The 20607-nt window shown below is 40.3% G+C and overlaps 4 protein-coding genes across 5 annotated transcripts; 3 read left to right on the top strand and 1 right to left on the bottom strand.

The window, feature by feature from the left end:
- The first annotated feature begins 39 nt into the window (after positions 1 to 39).
- On the top strand, positions 40 to 4249 carry zbtb26 (zinc finger and BTB domain containing 26). 2 transcript variants are annotated; one of them, XM_067602488.1, is made up of 2 exons: positions 40 to 1298; positions 2134 to 4249. In XM_067602488.1, the coding sequence occupies exon 2, from the start codon at positions 2162 to 2164 to the stop codon at positions 3464 to 3466; it is 1305 nt and encodes a 434-aa protein (XP_067458589.1). In that variant the 5' UTR covers positions 40 to 1298; positions 2134 to 2161; the 3' UTR covers positions 3467 to 4249. The 2 variants fall into 2 exon arrangements, with proteins under 2 accessions (XP_067458589.1, XP_067458599.1); XM_067602498.1 differs by lacking the exon at positions 40 to 1298 and adding an exon at positions 1329 to 1467.
- A 776-nt stretch (positions 4250 to 5025) lies between these two features.
- p2rx4b (purinergic receptor P2X, ligand-gated ion channel, 4b) lies at positions 5026 to 9087 on the top strand. Its single transcript, XM_067602508.1, has 12 exons — positions 5026 to 5201; positions 5381 to 5528; positions 5682 to 5753; positions 7250 to 7322; positions 7433 to 7529; positions 7618 to 7698; positions 7825 to 7966; positions 8097 to 8233; positions 8311 to 8404; positions 8501 to 8566; positions 8686 to 8790; positions 8921 to 9087. The coding sequence occupies exons 1-12, from the start codon at positions 5059 to 5061 to the stop codon at positions 8951 to 8953; spliced, it is 1191 nt and encodes a 396-aa protein (XP_067458609.1). The 5' UTR covers positions 5026 to 5058; the 3' UTR covers positions 8954 to 9087.
- A 98-nt stretch (positions 9088 to 9185) lies between these two features.
- Positions 9186 to 13849, top strand: gucd1 (guanylyl cyclase domain containing 1). Its single transcript, XM_067602529.1, has 6 exons — positions 9186 to 9531; positions 9683 to 9767; positions 10820 to 10985; positions 11106 to 11197; positions 11295 to 11536; positions 12607 to 13849. The coding sequence occupies exons 1-6, from the start codon at positions 9525 to 9527 to the stop codon at positions 12696 to 12698; spliced, it is 684 nt and encodes a 227-aa protein (XP_067458630.1). The 5' UTR covers positions 9186 to 9524; the 3' UTR covers positions 12699 to 13849.
- upb1 (ureidopropionase, beta) lies at positions 13674 to 20043 on the bottom strand. The gene is made up of 10 exons (XM_067602517.1): positions 19737 to 20043; positions 17121 to 17292; positions 16943 to 17030; positions 16774 to 16868; positions 16538 to 16696; positions 16283 to 16452; positions 15653 to 15734; positions 15086 to 15128; positions 14399 to 14553; positions 13674 to 14194 (listed from the first exon to the last, which is right to left on the bottom strand). The coding sequence occupies exons 1-10, from the start codon at positions 19838 to 19840 to the stop codon at positions 14111 to 14113; spliced, it is 1152 nt and encodes a 383-aa protein (XP_067458618.1). The 5' UTR covers positions 19841 to 20043; the 3' UTR covers positions 13674 to 14110.
- Between the last annotated feature and the right edge of the window lie 564 nt (positions 20044 to 20607).

The raw sequence follows: 20607 nt of genomic DNA, 5'->3' as shown, positions 1-20607 counted from the left end.
GAAGGGCACTTTGCAAAGTTTTCCTCCCATACAGGGCACCCTATAGGCATTTCATCATGTTTTTTCTTTCATTGAAAGGGCACTCAATTCTGCACTTCTGTATATTAGACTGAGGAGAACCCTAAATGGCACTTTTTCCACTTTTCATTTCACTAGTAGGGCACCCGTACAGAACTTCCAGCTCACCTCATTACAACAGCAACTCATAGGGCAGTGTATTACATCTTGTGGGGGTAGTTTACAGGGCACTATCACATTTTCTTCCACTGAAAGGGCGCATGAGGGCACGTCATGCAGATTATCACATATAGAGGCCCTCTATAGGGCACTTCATCCTGATTTACCATAGCTAAGACAGCAATTACAGAACTTTTGTATGTTTTCTCCTTTGTGCAGGTACCTTTCAGGGCATTTTATCATTTTTGCTCTACTGTGGGGGCACCTTTGAGGGCACTTTTGCAGCATTTTTTTGTCTCTAACATGAAGCCTGACAACTTCAGATGCTCACAGCCACCATACAATGAAGAGAACTCAGCTAATCAAGTTTGATTTTCACCTCAGACTGTCATCCAATGAAGTTCTGTTCTTGTACATAAAGCAAGAAAGAGAAGGCCTGCAGGGCATTCAGACAAAAATCCATTATAACTGCAGACTTATATTATTTTCATTATGACTTATCATATATAACTGCAGACTGGATGGTCTTAGAACATGTTCATTAATGATTCATAATCATTTATGATGATTTATGATGGTCTAATTGGTGTTTTGATCAGGGACACACAGCCTATCCGGTGTGAATGCAGTCTTTTTGTATTTTGTAGCCTTTTAATAAAACATTATAATTATTGTTGTGGTGATACTGACCGGTACTATTACAGATGTTTGACCTACTGAACACATTCAATGTGCTATTTTACCTTTTTGTCTTCTAGCTTCAATCAAAAGATTTAATAGTAAGTTCTTATAGGAGCTGTAAATAGTAAATAATGAATAGTCACAGTCACTGATAAGTCATCAGTCCTGCAGTTAATGATTATGAATCATCAGTAAAGGTTAACATGTTTCACACATGAACTTATAGTAAACTGTCTTGTGTTCGCACAAGATTAAGTATCAGCTTTCAGGACTTCAGGGGCCCATTAGTATTTGAGGGGATGAGAGGTGGTCCCAGTACACTTACTGCTCCTTTAAATTGGTTTCGCATCCGGAGCAGCAGTCTCACATCAGACAGACACAGGCCAGTGTCCCACCCGACAAAAAGCCATCCCACACGACTGTTTGCGAGCGGACTACAGGTAAAACTACAAAGCGTTTCTTACAAGTACAAACATGCTAACATAGTCAGCTAGTGATCTACAGTATGGCTGAGACCGGGGCAGATGCAGCTCAGCGGGAGTAGGCCAAAGAGAAATATGGAGGCGATTTGTGATTGATTGTTGCCATGTAGCTTACAGCTAACGTGAAGTACGGAGAGTTTATACAAGACACGCTCTTTTCATTCTGTTGCGTTGTTTTCTAAAGATTAAACCTGGACGAGCTGTTTCACTCAGATGAAAGCCAGTAACGTTACTGGTGCGTTAACGGTGACGCTAAAGTCCAGTCAACAAAAACAAATCTCCGCTTCAAAGTGTCACGTTTAAATTGTCATGTTTGTCGACCTTAGCAACAGTGTAACTAATAGAGCCTGTAAACGTTTTCGTAACCGTCTCATTTGATGGGAAAGTGACCATTATTCGGTACTATTGTATGTTGTTAGCCTACACGGTGCTCTATTGTTACCAGCAGGCGCCAAGTGCTAACCAGCATGTTTTGAAGCAGACTCTGGACGGAGTCTGTGGACTCATATTGAAGATTAGGTCATGCTGATGACGATTATAATCGACACAGGTGGTGGTAGTTATATAAACGAGCTCCATGTGTCTGATTGAAATATGAGCTGGTCTCTGTAGACCATAGCTCTTTTAATATAATGAGAAACACTGTATTATTTTCAATCTTTATAAGCTGGTTTAACAGTTGGTTAATGACTTCCTGCAATCTGTAGTAAAATATGAATGAAATATCCAAATCACACAGTTTACAGTGTGTGCCTGTTGAGGAGAAATGATGGTCTGTGCATGTCTCCTACAGGTGCACTGCTGCTGCTGGTCGGCTCACTATGGCTCAGAACCAGGTGATCCTGCAGTTCCGCTTTGCCACATTTGGGGACTCCATGTTGCGGAAGATGAACCTCCTGCGTCACCAAAAACGCTTCTGTGATGTCACTGTGCGCATCAACCAGCTGGAGGTCCCAGGTCACAAGGTGGTGTTTGCCGCTGGTTCGTCTTTCCTGAGGGACCAGTTCATCCTTCAGCAGGACTCCAGGGAGGTCCAGATCACCATGATCCAGGAGGCGGAGGTGGGTCGGCAGCTGCTGCTGTCCTGCTACACAGGCCAGCTGGAGTTTCCTGAGCTGGAGCTGGTCCATTACCTGACGGTGGCCAGCTTCCTCCAAATGGGTCACATTGTGGAGCAGTGCACTCAAGCCCTCAGCAAGTTCATCAAACCGCAGGCTTCACAGCAGCTGGAGGTGGATGTGGAGATGAGAAGGGAGGATAGGGAGGAGGGTTTATCCTCCCAGGCCTCGAGAGAACAGGAGCACTCTCAGGTGAGGACTGTCCATCAGGAGGAGGAGGAGATGGAGCAGGTTGAGGACCACAAAAGTAGTGATGCTGATGATGATGATGACGATGACGATGTGATTATACAGCCTAAGTCCCCTCTCCAGATCTTGGACAGACATCCCAGGCAGGGTGTAGTCGAGAGTGACATCACCATAGTCAAGGTGGAGTCTGTGTCTGACGTAGCAGAAAATTCCATCACCGGTCACTTCCCGACCAGCCCCCCTGCTGCCCTGCATTCCCCTGAACCCCAACACTCGCTCATCAACTCCACTGTGGACAGTCGTAGTAGTGACATGGCGGTGCCACCTGGCATGGCCGGCTACCCGCTCAGCCCTCCTCCTCCGTCCTCTCCTGCAGAGAAACACATGGGGTTCCAGAGGAACTACGACAAGCCTCTCCAGTGGTACCACCAGTGTCCCAAGTGCTCCCGGGTCTTCCGCCAGCTGGAGAACTACGCCAACCACCTCAAGATGCACAAGCTGTTCATGTGCCTCCTGTGCGGCAAGACCTTCACACAGAAGGGCAACTTGCACCGACACATGCGCGTCCATGCCGGAATCAAACCCTTCCAGTGTAAAATCTGCGGGAAGACCTTCACCCAAAAGTGTTCTTTGCTGGATCACCTAAACCTGCACAGCGGGGACAAGCCCCACCGTTGTAACTACTGTGACATGGTGTTCGCTCACAAGCCAGTTCTCCGCAAGCACCTCAAACAGATCCATGGGAAGAACAGCTTTGACAACGCAAACGAAGGCAACCTGCAGGACGGGGGGCTTGACTTTGATTTTGGCCGAATATGAAACTTATGGACCTGTTTTTATCGGTTAAAACTGTCAGCCATTCAATTAGACATGACACAGACTTTCTACCAAGTGAGACATTGTGCAGATGAGTCTGTGTAAACTTTACAGTTCAAGAGACTGACAGTTTATACAAAACTCAAGCGAGCTCGAGCTCGTTTATCCTTGTATGAGAAGTCAGTGACTGAAACAAGATCAGTTCAGATTTCTTGAACATGATGGCTGGTTTCGGGGTTAAACTGGAGAACACAAACATAAAAGGAGAAGTTTTCCTGGTTGACATTTCACTGTAGCTTCATTACTGTGGACTTTTTTTTTTCTACAGTATATTGTAGATGCCTTCATATCATACTTGAAAATTCAGCACTGAAACGCAAAACATAATGACTGTATATCATTAGTTTTATTGATTGAATTAACATGTCTGTGTGTCTACTCTGTCCAATGAAAAAAACAATGAAAAAATATCCATTTGTATATTGTGTATACAGTTCAGTGTAGCCTCTTTCTTTCCTGTGATTATATTACATGGACTTTATCACTAAAAGAAACTTGAAAGCAGGTGGGTAGATGAATATTTTATTGAAGGCAAGCTACACCACCTTCTCTTAGTGACGAATGGGATGCCAAAGTGTCTATTTGAACTGGAATGGTTCGTTTTTGGGGTTTTTTTACAGACTGTCTCTATAGCGGAGGTACTTTTGGACCAAAGTGACATTTTTTCTGTCATGTGTTCATGGAAATCATTGCGTGTTATGAAATTAAAAAGTGACTCTTAAACAATTTTGGTTTTCATGGTGTTGCTGTTGTTATGTATTTCTTTGTAAGAGTTAGGAGTTTTCAGATCTGTCGCAGCTCTTATTTGTTGTGTATTTATTCGTGTACAATGCAGATGAGAGAGGAGCACAAATGTCTTCCTCAGAGTGTGCAGGCTCAGTGTTACAAGTTTCTTATCAGTTAGAGTTTGCATTGGAGTTAAACTCTTGAAGTATCTGAATGTGACATGTAGATGTGTGGTGAATTGTTTAAACAAAGGTGTCATTGTGTTTGCTCCAGTACATTCTGAGTATCTCCAGATTGGTGAGTAGATTACTAAAGAGGATGAATAGAAGTGCAGTTTCTGCATGTAGAAGTTAGTTTTTTACCCTCCAGTCATGTACTTCTCACAAACTGAAATCATTAACTTCTGTGTGTTGTATATTTAAGTTGTGGGTATGTGACAAGCTGTTATGGGATTTTCAAGTATGAGGCATTGATCCAGTCACCAGCTGCTAACCATCTCCTCCTCCCAGCCTAGAGGTGGTGATGTTACATCTCCTGACACAAGAACTGTAACATCACAGCCATATTTTACACACTGTTTACTTCAGAACTGGTTTATTTACAGCAGGGGCTCCTATGACGCTGCTGGCTAAGGAAAAGACTGGACTAGTGCCTACACACACACACACAGGCCTGAGTTAAACGGGCTGATGGTCAAAGAAGTGGCTGTACAGTGAAAATGATTTGAATACAATGATTTGAATAATGGTAGGCATGTGTGCTCCTCACTGCTGCACAGTTCATCCATCACTGGTGAGTGTGGTGCAGCAATGAGCCGGGCTGCAGGCTGCTGCCAGAAGTGTCTGCACTATGTGTTTGATTATGAAACTCCAAAAACATTGGTGATACCAAACATATGGGTAGGACTTGTCTTCAGATTCGTCCAGCTTCTGGTGGTGCTGTATGTGGTGGGGTAAGTAACGAAAAGCTTTGATGGGGGAACTTTGTGTTACCAGTATGCAAGGGTTGTGATTTTGTTAAACGTGAATCCACAACTAAACTGGTCATGATAAACATTTGTAATGGACTTTATGGCCACTTGTTGTGATTTAATTGCATTGTTAACTAATTCATACCGCTGTAAACCTGCAGGTATGTGTGTGTGGTGCAGAAAGCGTACCAGGATACAGACTCTGTCATCAGTACTGTCACCACCAAAGTGAAAGGTTTCGCCTTCACCAACACATCTGACACAGAACCGCATTTTTGGGACGTGGTTGATTATGTTATGCCACCTCAGGTATTTAAACATACAGTTCATCTCTATTACAGATACATTCCTATGTAATAACCCCTCTATCTTGACTTAACGTGTGATCTGTACTGGCAGTTGTAGTCAACTAATCTATACACACTTGCCTTGTGACATTTGTGCGTCTCCTCTGTCTAACAGGGTGATCATTCTTTCTTTGTGTTGACGAATATGGTTGTTACACCCAAACAAACTCAGACACACTGTCCCCAGGTGAGTCACTGATACTATGTGATATGAAATCATATGGTTTCCATCCTCCGGACAGACGACTTTATGATGAACATTGTTTGTTACTTGAAAACATGTAATTGGAGTATTGGTCATTTATTTCAGAGTTTAGCACTGATTTGTTATATAACTTTTAGGGCTGCAATCAATGATTTTTTTTAAAAATTATTATCAGTTATCTGTCAATTATTATTCTAAGGAATTGATTCATCATCTGTAAAATGTCAGAAAACATAGAAAAAAGTCCCCCAGTATTTCCCAGAGCCAGTGGTGAAGTCTTGAAATTGTTTCTTCTGTCCAACCGACCGTCAAAACCCAAAGATATTCAAAATTAAGATTATGTAAAACAGAGACGAGTGTACTTGAACCTGACTTAAACAACCAGTTTTTTAATCAAAATTGTTGTTGATGAATTTTTTGTTGATTTGCAAATGAACAAAACAAATCAGCAATGAACTGACTAATGACTTCAGCACCAGTAACCTTTTTGGACCAGATCTTAGCCTGTCGGTCAGTCCACCACTTGGGTCCAGACTGAAATATCTCAACAACTATTGGATGGATTGCCATGAAATTTTGTTAGTCATCACCAATGAATGACTTGACTGATCTAGCACCATCATCAGCTTTGAAACTAATATTATCCAGTACTTTGGTTTATTCCCAAATACCTGCAAAGCAAATGTCATTCCCATCAGCTTCAGCTGCAGTTTGTAATAATAAGCGCCAATAAGAAAATATTATTAGTCTATGATGCTAAACTAAGATGATTAACATGGTAAACATTACAGGCTACCTGATAAAAACAGCATGTCAGCATTGTACTAATAAGGGCTACAATCCATTTAGCTTTATCTGTTCCAGCACCGTTATCTTGCATGCTGGCTCATGGCCTACCGGTAGACTCCAGTGGAACAGAGCCATTGTTAATGGTATTAATTACAACCTGTGCTGTTCTTCATACGACAAGTCAAAATATCTGCTGTGAAAAAGGCCCATTCATTTTGTTGATTGACAATTTGATTAATCGACTAATAATTTCAGCACTAGTGACTTTGCACCCTATTGGATCAGTTGTTTTATGTTATATTACAACCTGCCTAATCAATTACAGAACAAACTGATGAGTTATATCTCATGCTGTTGTGGTTTTGTTTCATTTGTTATCATGTGGACTGTTCAGAATTAAAACAGAAATCCACTTTATGCAGCAGAATGTTGTAGCAGCCAGATGAGCAAGCTTCAGATCACTGCTAAAATGTCCTTCAGGATTTCTACCGGCTGTGAAATTGAATTGTTTTCATTGTTGGGAATGATGAAATTACTAATGAAATCATCAAATTGCTAGGCCATGGATATGCTTTAGTTGCGTAAAGATAAGGAAAAGTCATAGAACTAAAGGTCATGATGGGAACCCTGCACATTATTTGGATTGAGATAGTGACAGATTAACACAGTTAATGTGATTCCTCCTCCAGCTTCCAACTCCATCAACTACTTGCGTGGACGACTGTGACTGTATCGTGGGACACGCTGATCCTCGAGGAAACGGTAGGGACCTCCCTCACAGGCTGGCATCCCACTGATGTGTGTTGATACATCAGCTATAAATCATTTAATACCATACAGCAAAAAGCAGCTGACACCTGTTTTCCACCCAGGTATACAGACAGGACTGTGTGAGAACTACTCCACAACTGTCCGGACCTGCGAAGTGCTTTCATGGTGTCCTCTTGAAAAAGAAACCAAGATGCCTGAGTAAGAACATGTGCAATGCCCATATTATATATGTGTTAATATTTAAATTTACAGTAGATATAGCTTTGACATGCTGTTTCTCCCACAGACGTGCACTGCTGGCTGCAGCAGAAAACTTCACAGTGTTGATCAAAAACAGTGTGACGTACCCGAACTTCAACTTTCACAGGTAAGTGTTTCAGATTATAAAACAAAGACAAGAAAGATGTGTAGAGACTCTTATCAGTGCAGTATATGCAACATGCTGTTTTATTGTGTGCCATTATATCAAAGTAAATCTTCCTTCCTTCTTCAGAAGAAACATATTGCCACATATTAACTCCTCATATCTGGGGAAGTGTGAGTTCAATCGTACAACAGACCCTTACTGTCCCATATTCCGCCTCAAACACATCGTTTCAGAGGCTGGAGAGGACTTTCAAGACATGGCTATGAAGGTACGCTCAGAATTTAATGCTTTCAGTGGTCAGGTCTCACACAAGTGATCAAAGTGTTGTGTATCTACCCTTAAACAATACAAATGTGAATAAAGAATTAAGTTTTCAGGGTTTTTTTATGTTTTCAAAGGGTGGCATCATTGGTATTATTATTGACTGGAGCTGTGACCTGGACTGGTGGGCAGGGAAGTGTTACCCCAAGTACAGCTTCCGCAGGCTGGACAGCAAAAGTCCTGTCAATAATGTTGCTCCTGGATTTAATTTCAGGTGAAGCTATATTTGACACAGCCTTATTAATAAATTGATGGAGATGGCAAAACTGGTTAAACAAACATTGCTTGTAGGTTCGCCAAATACTACATGACGCCAGATGGAGAGGAATCTAGGACCTTGATCAAAGCATACGGGATCCGGTTCGACGTCATTGTTTTTGGAACTGTGAGGCCTTAATCAATTGCAATGACTTCATTAAAATGTGTGTGATTAATTTAAGGTGCATTGACTCAAAATGGGGTTTTTATTTTTGTCTTACAGGCCGGAAAGTTTGGAATTGTACCCACCATAATAAACTTGGGAGCAGCGTTGTCATTCCTTAGTTTGGTAAGTAGCCTGTTCAGTTCTGTATTTCATTACAGGTTTCCTGAGTAAAAGATGATGACATTTCCCTGGAAAAAGCTGTGGCCCACCAAATTGCATTTAACTCATTTTTCCCCCTTCAGGTGCCTGTAGTTTCTGACTGGGTCATGTTGACATGCATGAGGAAAAGAGATCTTTACAGTAAATATAAAGTCACATATCTGAATGAGGATGGTGACAGTGAATCAGTGAGTGGCTGACCCTTTAATTCTTTAAGTTTTACATTCATCGCTGCTGGCAGTTATTAGTATTGAAATAAATGTTCCCCAAAAATGTGTCAATCTTTTCAATGTGTTTCTTCATATTTTTACAATACAGGTATCATTGGGCACCTCCTATGGAACCCAGTAGCATGGTCACCTCAACATCTGGACCAGCAGGTGATCCGGCCCTGCTCGGAAAAAACTGACATGAAAACAGAGATTTTCAACGTCATGTACATTCTTCAATAAAGCCTAAACTTGTAAATGTAAAGGATGTGAAATGTATGACTTTCTGAGTAGTGTGAGATGAGTGATGACTCCCCCGCACCGCACGGGGGCAGCATAACTTTAATGACAACATACACCAAACACCAGTGTGCTAACTAACAACAGAGAAGTGAAGCAGAACAACGGTATAGACAGACACGAAATCCTGCTAAAACTGATTTTTTCTAACTTTTATTCTGTAGTTGTTTAGTTAACTAACCGCTGTATGTGTAGCAGCCGTGTTGTGCGTCGATGTGTGAACCTGCCAACAGACAGACTTGTTAATGCTGTTAGCCTGGCAGCTAAACTTGCAGCTGGGCAGCTCGTTGCTTGTAGTTAGCATCGATGAGGGAAACCAAACTCCGGTTTAAATGCTGTAAACAGGACTGAACAGCTCGTACTGAGTTACTGAGCTAGTTGGCCGCTTGTCTGCTGAGAAAGAATTCAACAGAATGACAGGTGAGTGACTCAGACTCATGTCAACCACACACATAAAGCTCAGCTAACTTGCCTTTTGCTCTTGGTAGTAACTTAGCGCCAGATTTAGCACTTTTTAGTACAGTTTAAAGAGTGTTTTTAAATGTAATAATAACAGCGTGGCTTTTCTCAGAGGATGTCGTCCTGTTGAATGTACCTGTCATTCGGCAGCTGTACCACTGGGACTGTGGGTTAGCCTGCTCCAGGATGGTCCTGAAGTAAGTGCACACCCAACTTCACATCACCATAAATGTTCATCCTTTTGCATTATCGTTATATCTATGCAAAATGAGGCCATGCAAAACCAGAATATAAACTGTACTGTATTTGATAACATATCTACAGGCATTAAAGGGTTTATACCTTTTCAAGTGTGTCTTAAAACAACAGTCGGAAGGCCAAATGAACAGTGAAACATGTTTTTCTTGCTGTAATCTTTCCTTCTGTTCATACTGATCATTAGAAGATCTCTTCATAAGTATTTACAATGTAAGTGATGGGGGACAAAATCCATAGTCCTCCCTCTGTGCAAAAATGTATTTAAAAGTTTATCTGAAGCTAATATGAAGCTTCAGCATCCAAATGAGTCAAATCAAGTTTATATCTTTCAGTGTTACAGTCTTTAAGTGCAAAAGTCCCTCTTTTTGTTACAATACTTCCATCGAAGCTCAATAAGGAAACACTGTCTGAGGAAACACAAAGAGGGAATTTGATGCTAAAAAGACTGTAAATGTGGCAGATATCCACTTGATATGACTAACTCAGACTGCTGAAGACTCATATAAGCTTCACATCAACTTTTAAATGCATTTTTGCACTAAATGACTGTGTGGACACACTATGGATTTTGGCCTCCATCACTTACATTGAAATTTTGAAACATTTGAAGAGGATTTTTAATAGCCAGTATGAACAGGAGGAATGATTACAGTGAGGAAAACCTCTTTCACTGTTCACATGGACACCTGACTTTTGTTTTAAGACATACTTGAAAAGGTATGAACCCTTGATGCCTGTAGATATGTTATCAAATACAGTACAGTTTATATTCTGGTTTTGCATGATCTCATTTTGCATCTATCCTTTAAGATTGTCCGATAAACTTGGGATGTTAATAAATAAAATACCAATATTGAAGGGTAAATAATTGCTGTTTGAAAATTAAGGACAAAAAGTAGTGACAGACATTTTTAAAGTGTAATACTGGTGTTGAGTGTAGTGTGGATTGACCTGTCAGGATTCACAATCTCTAACTGTAAAAACTTTGCAGGTACCTCCACCCTGTGAGTGATGAGGAGTTTCAGAGAGCATGCTGGGAGCTGAAGCTGACAGAGAGCGTGTGGACTATTGACCTGGCCTACCTCATGTGCCATCTAGGAATCAAACACTGCTTTTGCACGCAGACCCTGGGTGTTGACAAGGGCTTTAGGAATCAGGTAATTTGCTGAGCCAAACATAGTTTATCATCCCCGTCCTCAGACTTTTACCCTCATCATTCTGAAAAGATTAGAATCGTTTCTGATCTGTGTTTGTATTGTTTCTGCTATGGTTTGCAGTCCTTTTATAAGAAGCATTTTGATACTGAAGAAGACCGAGTGAATGAGCTTTTCCTTAAAGCAGAGACCAAAAGTGTGGTGGTGAAGAAATGGTGAGTTTTTTTGTTCATTATTTTTCTTTTGGACAAGTTTTTATCCTGTACAATACAAACTGAACTCTGACATGTGTTTGTGATTATCTATCCGTAGCTCTGTGACGGTTCAGGAAATTCAGTCTCACCTGGAGCAGGGCCACGTTGCCATAGTGTTGGTCAACGCTGTTGTCTTGACATGTGAACTCTGCTCCTCGCCTGTCAAATACTGCTGCTTCTTGCCTGTTGGTCAGAAGTGTTTCTGCAGGAAACCTGAGTACCAGGGTCATTTTGTGGTTGTGTGTGGCTTCAACAGGACCACCGGCTGCATTTTCTACAACAACCCTGCATATTCTGACCGTGAGTAATCTCATACATCTAAAGCACAAGCAGAAATTGGCTTATTTTTATTTGAACAGCAAAACAGTCACAATATCAAAGAGCTAAAATAAATAGGTTTGGTAATACAATAGAAAATATGAAACTAATAGACACCGTCAGAATTTACATCAGGACTAAAATGCCCTGATAGCTGTTGCCCTTTTAAACATATAAATTAATAACTCAAGTAATCTGTTGGCAGAAAATAAATTAATAATTAATTAATCATATTTTAAGAAAAAATGTTTACAGTTCCTGAAATGTAAGGATTTGCTGCTTTTCTCTTGTTTATATGTTTGTAAAGTAAAAATAGAATATTGGTGAGTTTTGGATTTCTGGTTGAGACGGCACCCTTTGGCTCTGGGAGCTTGTGATGGGTCCTTTTCACAATTTTTCATTAGTTACAGCACTAGAGTAGAGTATATTTTAGTCCATTTTGTTAAATAACTTCAAATTACTGTGTAAACATTTTGACTTATTGATTTAACAGCTAGCCTGGCTTTGTCCAAAGGCAACAAAATCCACCTACTAGCACCTCTAACAACCTTTGTTACTGGCTAACAAATAGTCTGGCACATAAAACCACAGCATGGCATTTCTTACTTTTGGACAGAGCCAGGCTAGCTGTATCCCCCTGTTTCTTTTCTATATGCTAAGCTAAGCTAACGGGCTGCTGGTGGTAACTTTATATTTAAACTGGACAGACATGAGAGTGATATTGATCTTCCCATCTCAACTATCTGCAAGAACGTGAATAAGAAAATATTGAACCACTCTTAAACTTTCAAGCCATTCCTTAATTGGTCCAATCAAAAAACTGATTGTAAAATAAAGAACCGTTGAGACAATTAGGATCTTTTTAAAAAGTTTGATTGTGCAAAATCAATTTTATGTCACAAACACGTAGGAAAAACTATTTGCTGATTCTTGAACAACTGTAATCCCCCTACTGTTTGTTAACAAGGAGTGTCTTCTTTTGGGAACTAATACATATATGTGTGTGTGTGTGTGTGTGTGTGTGTGTGTGTGTGTTTGTGTGTGTGATTCAGGGGTGTGCTGCACCAGCGTCAGTAACTTCGAGGAGGCCCGGCGGAGTTATGGGACAGATGAGGATATCCTGTTCATCTTTAAGGAAAGCTGATGGGAAGCGGACATGGATTTGGCTCTTCCCAGCTCATCATTATAATAGTGACATCATAATGCAGGTTCTGGACTAGTGGCTCCTGCTGTCGTCAGCTGTCGCTGTCCTCTCCGGTGCTAATGCTCACATGACAAACACTTAGCTGCACATTCACCCATGTTCCCGACATACAGCCGACATGACATGTGAAGGATTAACAGCTGGAAGATATCAACAAATTTATGCTGAATTGTTTATTTTTGTATTTTCTTTTCTTTTAGATAAGCAGATAGTTTCATCATGTTTTTGTTGAGTTTTAATGACAGCGGTTGCTCATGGATTGGAATCTTTAACTATGAACAGAGTATTTCAGATTTAAAATGGATGAAATATGGGAATTATGACCTAAATTAAGAATTACCAGGAAATAATGTGCACATAATTCAGGGTTGATGATGAAAACATTTAGTATATCCAATGTATTTGTTGTGTTCGGTGTTGACGTCAGAAGGTGCTCATGTGTAGCCACCAGCCTCACCTCTACTTGCCTTTTTAAAGAAATCCTCCTAACTCACCTGTCACTTTTTATTCACGTGATTATTTCAACAAGAACAGAGGAAGTAGTTGTGTTTTGAACGTCTCAGGTAATTAATGCCCTAAAGTGTGACATGCGCATCAAATGACAAAACTAGTTCAATGCAATACTCCATAGTCTGTCTATGGAACTGAATCTGCCTGCAGAAGAACATGGATGGACTTGATGGACACAGAGAAACATGAATTCACCACTTTGATTCACTTCACCGAGGAAAAAAACATCTTGTGTTATGGTGTTGGATAGATGGATGCATTGTACGGCTGTTTTGATCATGTGGCAGAACAAAGGTGTGATGAATAGATCATTTCCTCCTCGTCACTCAAGTTTTATTTCTCCATTTTGGTATCATGGTTAAGTTTTTGCACTACGCTTTTCATACCAGACGTAATTCTATGTTATTTAATTTTTTTTTTTTTTTAAATTGCCATGAAATAGTTTTTTTCTGAATACATGAGAAGTGATTTCTTCCTGGCTGTGCTTTTTTGTGTGAACAAATAGCACATTTTAAACTTTATTTTTTATTAAACATAGAGCTGCATTTATTATATGTTGTAATTAAAAGATTTCAACAGGAGACCCGTTATTTTGATTTTTCTTGTTCATGTTTATTTAATGAGGCATTTACACACAATGGTCACATTTTGCCAGAGAGTATGAAACCAGATCTTGTCTTTATGTGACTGTATGATGACAAATCTGAACCAATCACAGACAAATACTTTGTTAAGACAGAATACTAAACACAAAATGTCAATGAAAAGATGATAACTGAGCTTAGTGTGTTTCATACTGAAAGGGACTACAGCAAATCTGCAGGATGTATGTGGAACATCATCTACTCCTTCACTATGTTGGGTTTAAAGTCATGTCTGACAGTTTTTGTAAGTTCCTCTGCATACTCAGGGTACCGCCCAGTCATCTGCAGGCACAGAAAATAAGAACATATGAGAAGAGAATAGATGGTATTTTTGAACCAGACTTTTGAAACTACAAAAACCTCTTTAGCCACTTTCAATATACAAGCATCCAATTACTGCAGGAACAGACAAGCATAACCATCTCCTTATAAAAGCAAGTCAAAATGTGACACACAGGCTGCTTACGCTCTGCCTCGTTCATTTACCTTAAAACTCCATTTGTCACTGATTTGTCGGTTCAGGTTGAGATCCATTTCTACCACCAGCAGTCCGTCACAGGTCCTTGAGAGCCCTGGGGTGCGGCTGCCGTCAGGACCAGCAGCATAACTGGATCCATAGAAGTGTCCGAAGTCGTGGTGAGCTGCAAAAACCAGGAGAGCTGTCAAATAATTCACCCTGCCAGTAACAGCTACTCACTGTATGTGAGACCAAACCTGAGGAAAATATATATAAATGAAAATATAAAAGACAGTTTTCCTGGTATCTCGATGATTCTACTACTGAAAAAAATAAATCCTGTTGTGATAACAGGAGATTAAAAAATACATTGCAACATTAAAAAATGTACACATTATATATTTATTTCTGTCAAAGTTATGGATATTGTATGTAATTCTTTCTAAATCAGGTTCGCTCCCCAATAATAAACACGTTGGTGCTTGGTTAACTGCATTTTGCTTTCAATGGTTATCATTTCCTCCATCATTTCCTGTGTGCTTGTCTCCAATCAATGAAACTAACAAATGGCTCCTGACTTAAAGGATCAATCAGCTCCATTTCACAGTTAGACGGCACAAAAACATTTCATGTTTTTTTCATGTTTTTAACTTTACAAGTTAAAGATGTTACATGAAAATGGTTGTAACTTTCTCAGTTGTGGGAAATAAATCTACCTTTTTTTCCATCACCAGATGTGAATTCACTTTTGAAATGTTCCTGTGTGAAAGACAAAGATGCACATAAAGTCAGAACTGCACAACAACATAACCTCACAACAATGAGACAACACCTGAGCAGGGCTGTAGCCTCTACTTAGCACACTGAGGTCATGTCAGGAAAGATTAGGTGTTAATGATCTTCAGGATAATGATCAGTGATGGTTACATGGTCACTGAAACATCTGTGTGACAAGTGTGTGATATATTTCACCATCAACATTGTTTTAAGGGACCCACTTTCTTTGCTTTACTTTTTATTCTCAATTTCTGTTGCATTTACATAAAAAACACTCATCACTTTTTATGAAATGTATGGAAATTGTCATATAGTGTAACTATGAGACTACTGGTTAGCTATTTTTCTAACTAAGCCAGACAAAAAACAACTCTTATCCAAAAAAAGCCACATGTAGGAGTCAGGACCTCAGCATTCCCGAAGTCCAAGCTGCTGCCCTGCATTTGAGTGCCATTTATCCAAAACATACTGTATGTGTATGTCTTCAAACAGATCCACTGACTTACCGTCCCAACACGGTTGATTGCACAAGTGAAACAGTGGTTAGCTATTGCTGCATTCCTGGCCTCTATAGGCCACATGGGCTCACTGTGGAAAAGACATAACATTATTATTGATGTATATATAACAAATACAATGTATAACAACTAATACTACTATTATTGCATCACATTTTTCACCCTGCAGTAAATCAAGGCTGGATTTTCCAACGGAGCAAAGTGGGCAACTGCCTCGGGGGCCATAGACCACCAGGATCCCAAAAAGCCCCAGAATCACTGTGTGGCAATTGGTTTGTGGTAATTTGTGGAACTTTGTTTGGAAATATAGACAAATACAGACAAACATGATAAGGGTATTCAGGTGGTTCCTGCTTTGTTAGCCGTTCTTGATGCTCTCTTCAATAGGGCCCCTGATATTGTGCTTACATGGTGCATATTCCTGAATTAACTTGTGTTTAATCAAATTAATACATAGAAAACATGTGTTCCTGTAATATTCCATCACAGTGATACTGTACACAGTGCACAGAGAGGGGGAGAAACATGAGGTTAATAGCAGCCCAACAGCTCATTTTTGCCTCTAGCAGGTGAATACGACCATGCCAGAAATAATAATTGCTACATTTTGTCTCCTACCTCAGAGCTCCAACAGTAGCTGAAGGGTTGAAGATGATCTCAGCTCCATTCATACTGTACATGAACCAGTTGAGAGGATGATGGCGCCCATAGCAGATATTCACAGCTATCTTCCCAAACTGCGTCTGGAACACCGTGTGGCCAGTGTCGCCCTCCATATAATATGTAGACTGAGTACAAAGAAAAATGTAGCAGTTTGTCTAATTCTAATCAGGTGCAATGAATCATATAGTATACAGGTGATCACATACTGACCTCATTGAAGTCTCCAATCCTGGGAATATGGTTCTTCCTGCTCTTTCCCAGCACATTTCCAGAGTTGGATATCACCACTGCTGTGTTCCACAGAGTGCTGTGCATCTCCTCCCGCTCCAGAATTGGGGAAACAACAACCATGTTGTACTTTTTGGCCAGCTAATGACAAAATGACAGTACCATTAGACTTGTGTATTGCAGTAATGTGTGTTTTTGCAATGTGTGAGACTTCTCACCTCTTGGCAGAAGCGTGTGGTGTTTCCTTCTTCAGCAGACTCTGCAAACTCTGTCCATGGCTCTTTCTCGCGGGTGCAGAAAGCAAAGGGCATGGCTGTGTAAAGCAAAAGGCAGGTCAGTCTCACATATTGTTTTACAGTTGTAGCTCTAACTCATGATATCACTTACTCCAGGTCTCCTGAAAGCAGACAATGTTTACACCACACATGGCTGCCACCTCCACAATTTCACCAATCCGGCTGTGCATGGCATTGATCTGTGGGGGGCGGGTGAGGGACAAGCAGGGCATTAGCTTTCACCACACAGGTTTTTACGTGTTGTTTTGGCAAGTAATAGGAGTCCTGACCTGGTCCAGGATGGGGGCATCAGTGGGTAGAACAATGCGGTGCTGGATAAGTCCCACCCGGATCCTTCTGGGTGGCCTCAGTTGTTCCTGGGTAGCTTCAAACCTGTAACCCTTCAGCTCAAAGTCACGCTCAGACGCAGCCTCCACAGCACATGTTGGGAGGTCCAACTTCCTGTAATGCAAAAGAAGCTCATGAGCATTAACCTGCAAGGAGGCCGAAGGGCAAGAAAAAGAAGTTGTGGCACCTATTGACCCCCGTTTCTCCGACTTGCTGAACATTATGTCTGTATTATGCTGCATTCATGCAGTGTCAGCAGAACAGAAAAACCTCCCTTTATTCTGAGTTTGGAGTGTTCACTGAAATAGTCTAAATTAGCTTCTTTAGCTGTGTTAACATTCGGAGCAGTTCAATAACATATGAAACCAGCTACAAACAAACTGTGCAGAGCTCCTTTTAAATTAGCTGAATCGACTGTAGTGTTAGTTTTTATTTTGATGTAACTGCCAACAATGGAGGCTGGTTGACACTTCTGTAGTTCTTTTCACTAAGTGAGAAATATCATCGCTGTCAGAAATGCCAGATATCTCTGATCGTGAATTACAACTCAGAGGTTGATGTGAACAATTATTCTCACTCTGCTGCTCATAACTGAATAATAGTAAATAATTAGTTTGTGGTACCTTAAGCACACATTTATTTAGGAATATGCAACCTGTATCTAAAATATCAAACTAGATTTTAACTTTAGGTCCTCTACAGTATATCAGATGAAGTAATAGAGCAGGTAATTATATTGTGCTTCTGTGGTGCGTACCGAATGTCCAGTACTGTTGAGGCCTTGTCTTTGAGTCAATATTGAGAATTGAGCAAAACCTTTGGCCTCTTTGGCTTTTTTTTTCAGTCAAATCGATGTCTGTCCAAATGTGATGGAGCAGAGATCCTGGTCCTCATGCAGTCAGTGACAGAGATTTGTGTGAATAAACCACGTGGGCCAGATTATAAATGAGCTTTTCCTTCTTCTTAATTCTCACTTGTATCTAGTTGGAAATGTGCAAATAAAATCACAGTACTTCTATAAATTTCATCCCATGTCCTGCACATATAACATCATCAGCTGTAATTCTATTATTGCACACTATGTATAATACTCTGACATCAACTTGGACACATATTGTAAAGTTTTCATTTTAAAAACTTAATTTTTATGAGTAATGTTTTGGTGGTTAAACAGTTTGAAGGGTTGTGTGTGTGTTCTGCAGCTCGGACAAAGTCCACTTTGCAGAATAATAATTTACCAGGACAAATGCAGTGGAAAAAAGACAGATTTAAAAAGAATTAAAGCTGCAAGCAGTGTTGGTCGGGACCTCGCACTCTGGCCCGTCGGGATCAGTTCATTTTGCTTTTAAAAAATAAGGGATATTTCTTACAAGTGTGGTGTGCTTTTATTTTGAAAGTTTGTTTGACAGGATGACTTAAATTTCAATTAGTAAATTGAAAACTCTTGATGAGTTTGTGTGTTTCATCAAGTCTATTTTTAGAAAAGGAAAGACTTTTAACCCACATGACCTGGTCAAAGTTTGATTGAAATGTGTACTGTCAGGTGTGTAGAGACAATAAGTAACTGCAGCTGGACACAGAAAAATACTCACCTTTTTGAACATTTACTGCTTCCACATAGTGTTAGATACAAACTTCATTTGAACTTTAAATGAGTCACGAGACTTTGACCTACAAATCTTGAATTTACATGTTTTTTCTATCTTTTATTGTTTTTGAGATATTAGAGTGTGAGTTTTAAAGTCTTTTGTTGCGGAATGTTTCACAGCACTGAGAGAGTGACTCACCAGGAGCAGACCTCCTAAATTCCATGACTTTGGCCAAATCTAAAATTAAAAATCATATTTTTAAGTAGGAAATTTCGTTGCGAATCCATTGATAAAGGTTTGAAAGCCTCTGTTTGACACAAAGTTCATGCCCATAGATCGCCTCCCCATTGTTTTACATTGTAAGGTGTGATGTGGCACTCCAACTTTCAGGGCTTATCAAATCCAAACTGTTCGAGTTATTACAAAGTTTTTAACAACTTTTTTTCAGAATAGTGTCATAAGTCATCTATTAAAGTTTGAAGCCGATACCATTAACGCCCTCGGAGTAGATAGCGTTTGTTCGGGGACCAAAATTGGGGCAAATTGTGGACTTCCTGTTGGATTTAGGTCAGGGGTGTCAGTGTATGATTTGTAGGTCTTGATGAGACAAATGAAGTCGGTTTTGGTTTGATCTCTCTACGACATTCCTACGGGCCGTGGCCATTTTAGTTACATAGGTGGCGCTAGAGGGCACATTTTGGCACAATTTTCACATTTTATCAAATTTTTCACCAGACCTGATGTGCGTGCCAAATTGGGTTGTTTGGAGTTTTTGAGCATGTTTATGGGGTCAAATTTAGGTGTGATGTCCCGTAATATTAAAGAAAAAAAGAAACAAGCAAACACACGAAAAACAACAGAGTCCTCGCCATTAGGCAAGAACTACTGTTTTACAGTAGTCCTGTGCCTTTTGGGCTCGGTCCCTAAATATTATATATAATATGAACACAAACTCTGGCATCAACTCACTTTGTTTCCTTTCCGAATAAGATGCGTTTGACCTCTGCCAGCTCGCCTTCTGGCAAGTGAGTCTCCAGACTTTTCTCCAGCGATTCAAACTCACATGCGGACATTTCTGCGGTTTCTTCAGGTTTTCGGCTTCACAGCAGCAAAAAAACTCACTTTCTGCCGGTGACGGACTGCGTGTACGTTTACCTATCAAGCGTGTTATATAATCCTGCGTGTTTTCGCGTTACGATGACGTAATTCATATATTTGGCAAGAAGAGCCTGTCCAGCAGCTGTCTGCAGGGGCTGGTCATTAATGGTTCCTGAAATCAGGGGCGTCGCAGCTGTGGGTGTTGCGGGTGTTGTGATGTATTGAAGCGGTCATTGAACTGAGTTTCCCATACATGAAAAACCTACAAATTAGATTAAATGAACAACCATCCAGCCAATCACAGCAATTTGACGAACCCACCAGGCCAGGGAAGAGTAAGCAGTTGAAGTACAGTAAAGTTACGTTTGTGCATTCAGCAACAGTGCTTCTGTTACTCGCTGCTGGCTGTGATAACAGATTAGAGAATAACAGATCAGAGGCATGAAACAGATATTTAACTAGTTAGTGATGTAGAATTTTCTTTTGCAACTTTGTCTTGTTGTGTGATGTGTCGCTAATATCATTGAACATAAATGAAATAGGCTAATTTATCCTAAATGTAAGTCAGGTGTCAAATTTGTTTTTTAGTCACTTCTATTGACGTTTTTAAATAGTCATAGACAAAGGTGAGCATTCATATTTAAGATGTGTAACATCTGCCTGTCTTATGGCAATATGTTGCCTGCCTTATGGTAAAGTCTTAACGACCAAATTAATGTTTATTAGCATGATAATCCCTAAT

Source organism: Thunnus thynnus, chromosome 2 (assembly GCF_963924715.1).
Source record: "Thunnus thynnus chromosome 2, fThuThy2.1, whole genome shotgun sequence".
Lineage (NCBI taxonomy): Eukaryota > Metazoa > Chordata > Actinopteri > Scombriformes > Scombridae > Thunnus > Thunnus thynnus.
Note: the sequence above shows the minus strand (reverse complement) of the source record. Positions and strands in the feature narration are given on the sequence as shown.

Coding starts and splice junctions, on each gene's coding strand:
- upb1 (XM_067602517.1), bottom strand. CDS start 19,840: ATGTCCGCATGTGAGTTTGAATCGCTGGAGAAAAGTCTGGAGACTCAC. Junction 16,697..16,773: donor CCACACGCTTCTGCCAAGAG/GTGAGAAGTCTC, acceptor TTTTGTCATTAG/CTGGCCAAAAAGTACAACAT. Junction 14,195..14,398: donor GTGACAAATGGAGTTTTAAG/GTAAATGAACGA, acceptor CTGTGCCTGCAG/ATGACTGGGCGGTACCCTGA.
- zbtb26 (XM_067602488.1), top strand. CDS start 2,162: ATGGCTCAGAACCAGGTGATCCTGCAGTTCCGCTTTGCCACATTTGGG.
- gucd1 (XM_067602529.1), top strand. Junction 9,768..10,819: donor TGCTCCAGGATGGTCCTGAA/GTAAGTGCACAC, acceptor AAAACTTTGCAG/GTACCTCCACCCTGTGAGTG. Junction 11,198..11,294: donor AGTGTGGTGGTGAAGAAATG/GTGAGTTTTTTT, acceptor ATCTATCCGTAG/CTCTGTGACGGTTCAGGAAA.
- p2rx4b (XM_067602508.1), top strand. CDS start 5,059: ATGAGCCGGGCTGCAGGCTGCTGCCAGAAGTGTCTGCACTATGTGTTT. Junction 5,202..5,380: donor GTGGTGCTGTATGTGGTGGG/GTAAGTAACGAA, acceptor GTAAACCTGCAG/GTATGTGTGTGTGGTGCAGA. Junction 8,567..8,685: donor CGTTGTCATTCCTTAGTTTG/GTAAGTAGCCTG, acceptor TTCCCCCTTCAG/GTGCCTGTAGTTTCTGACTG.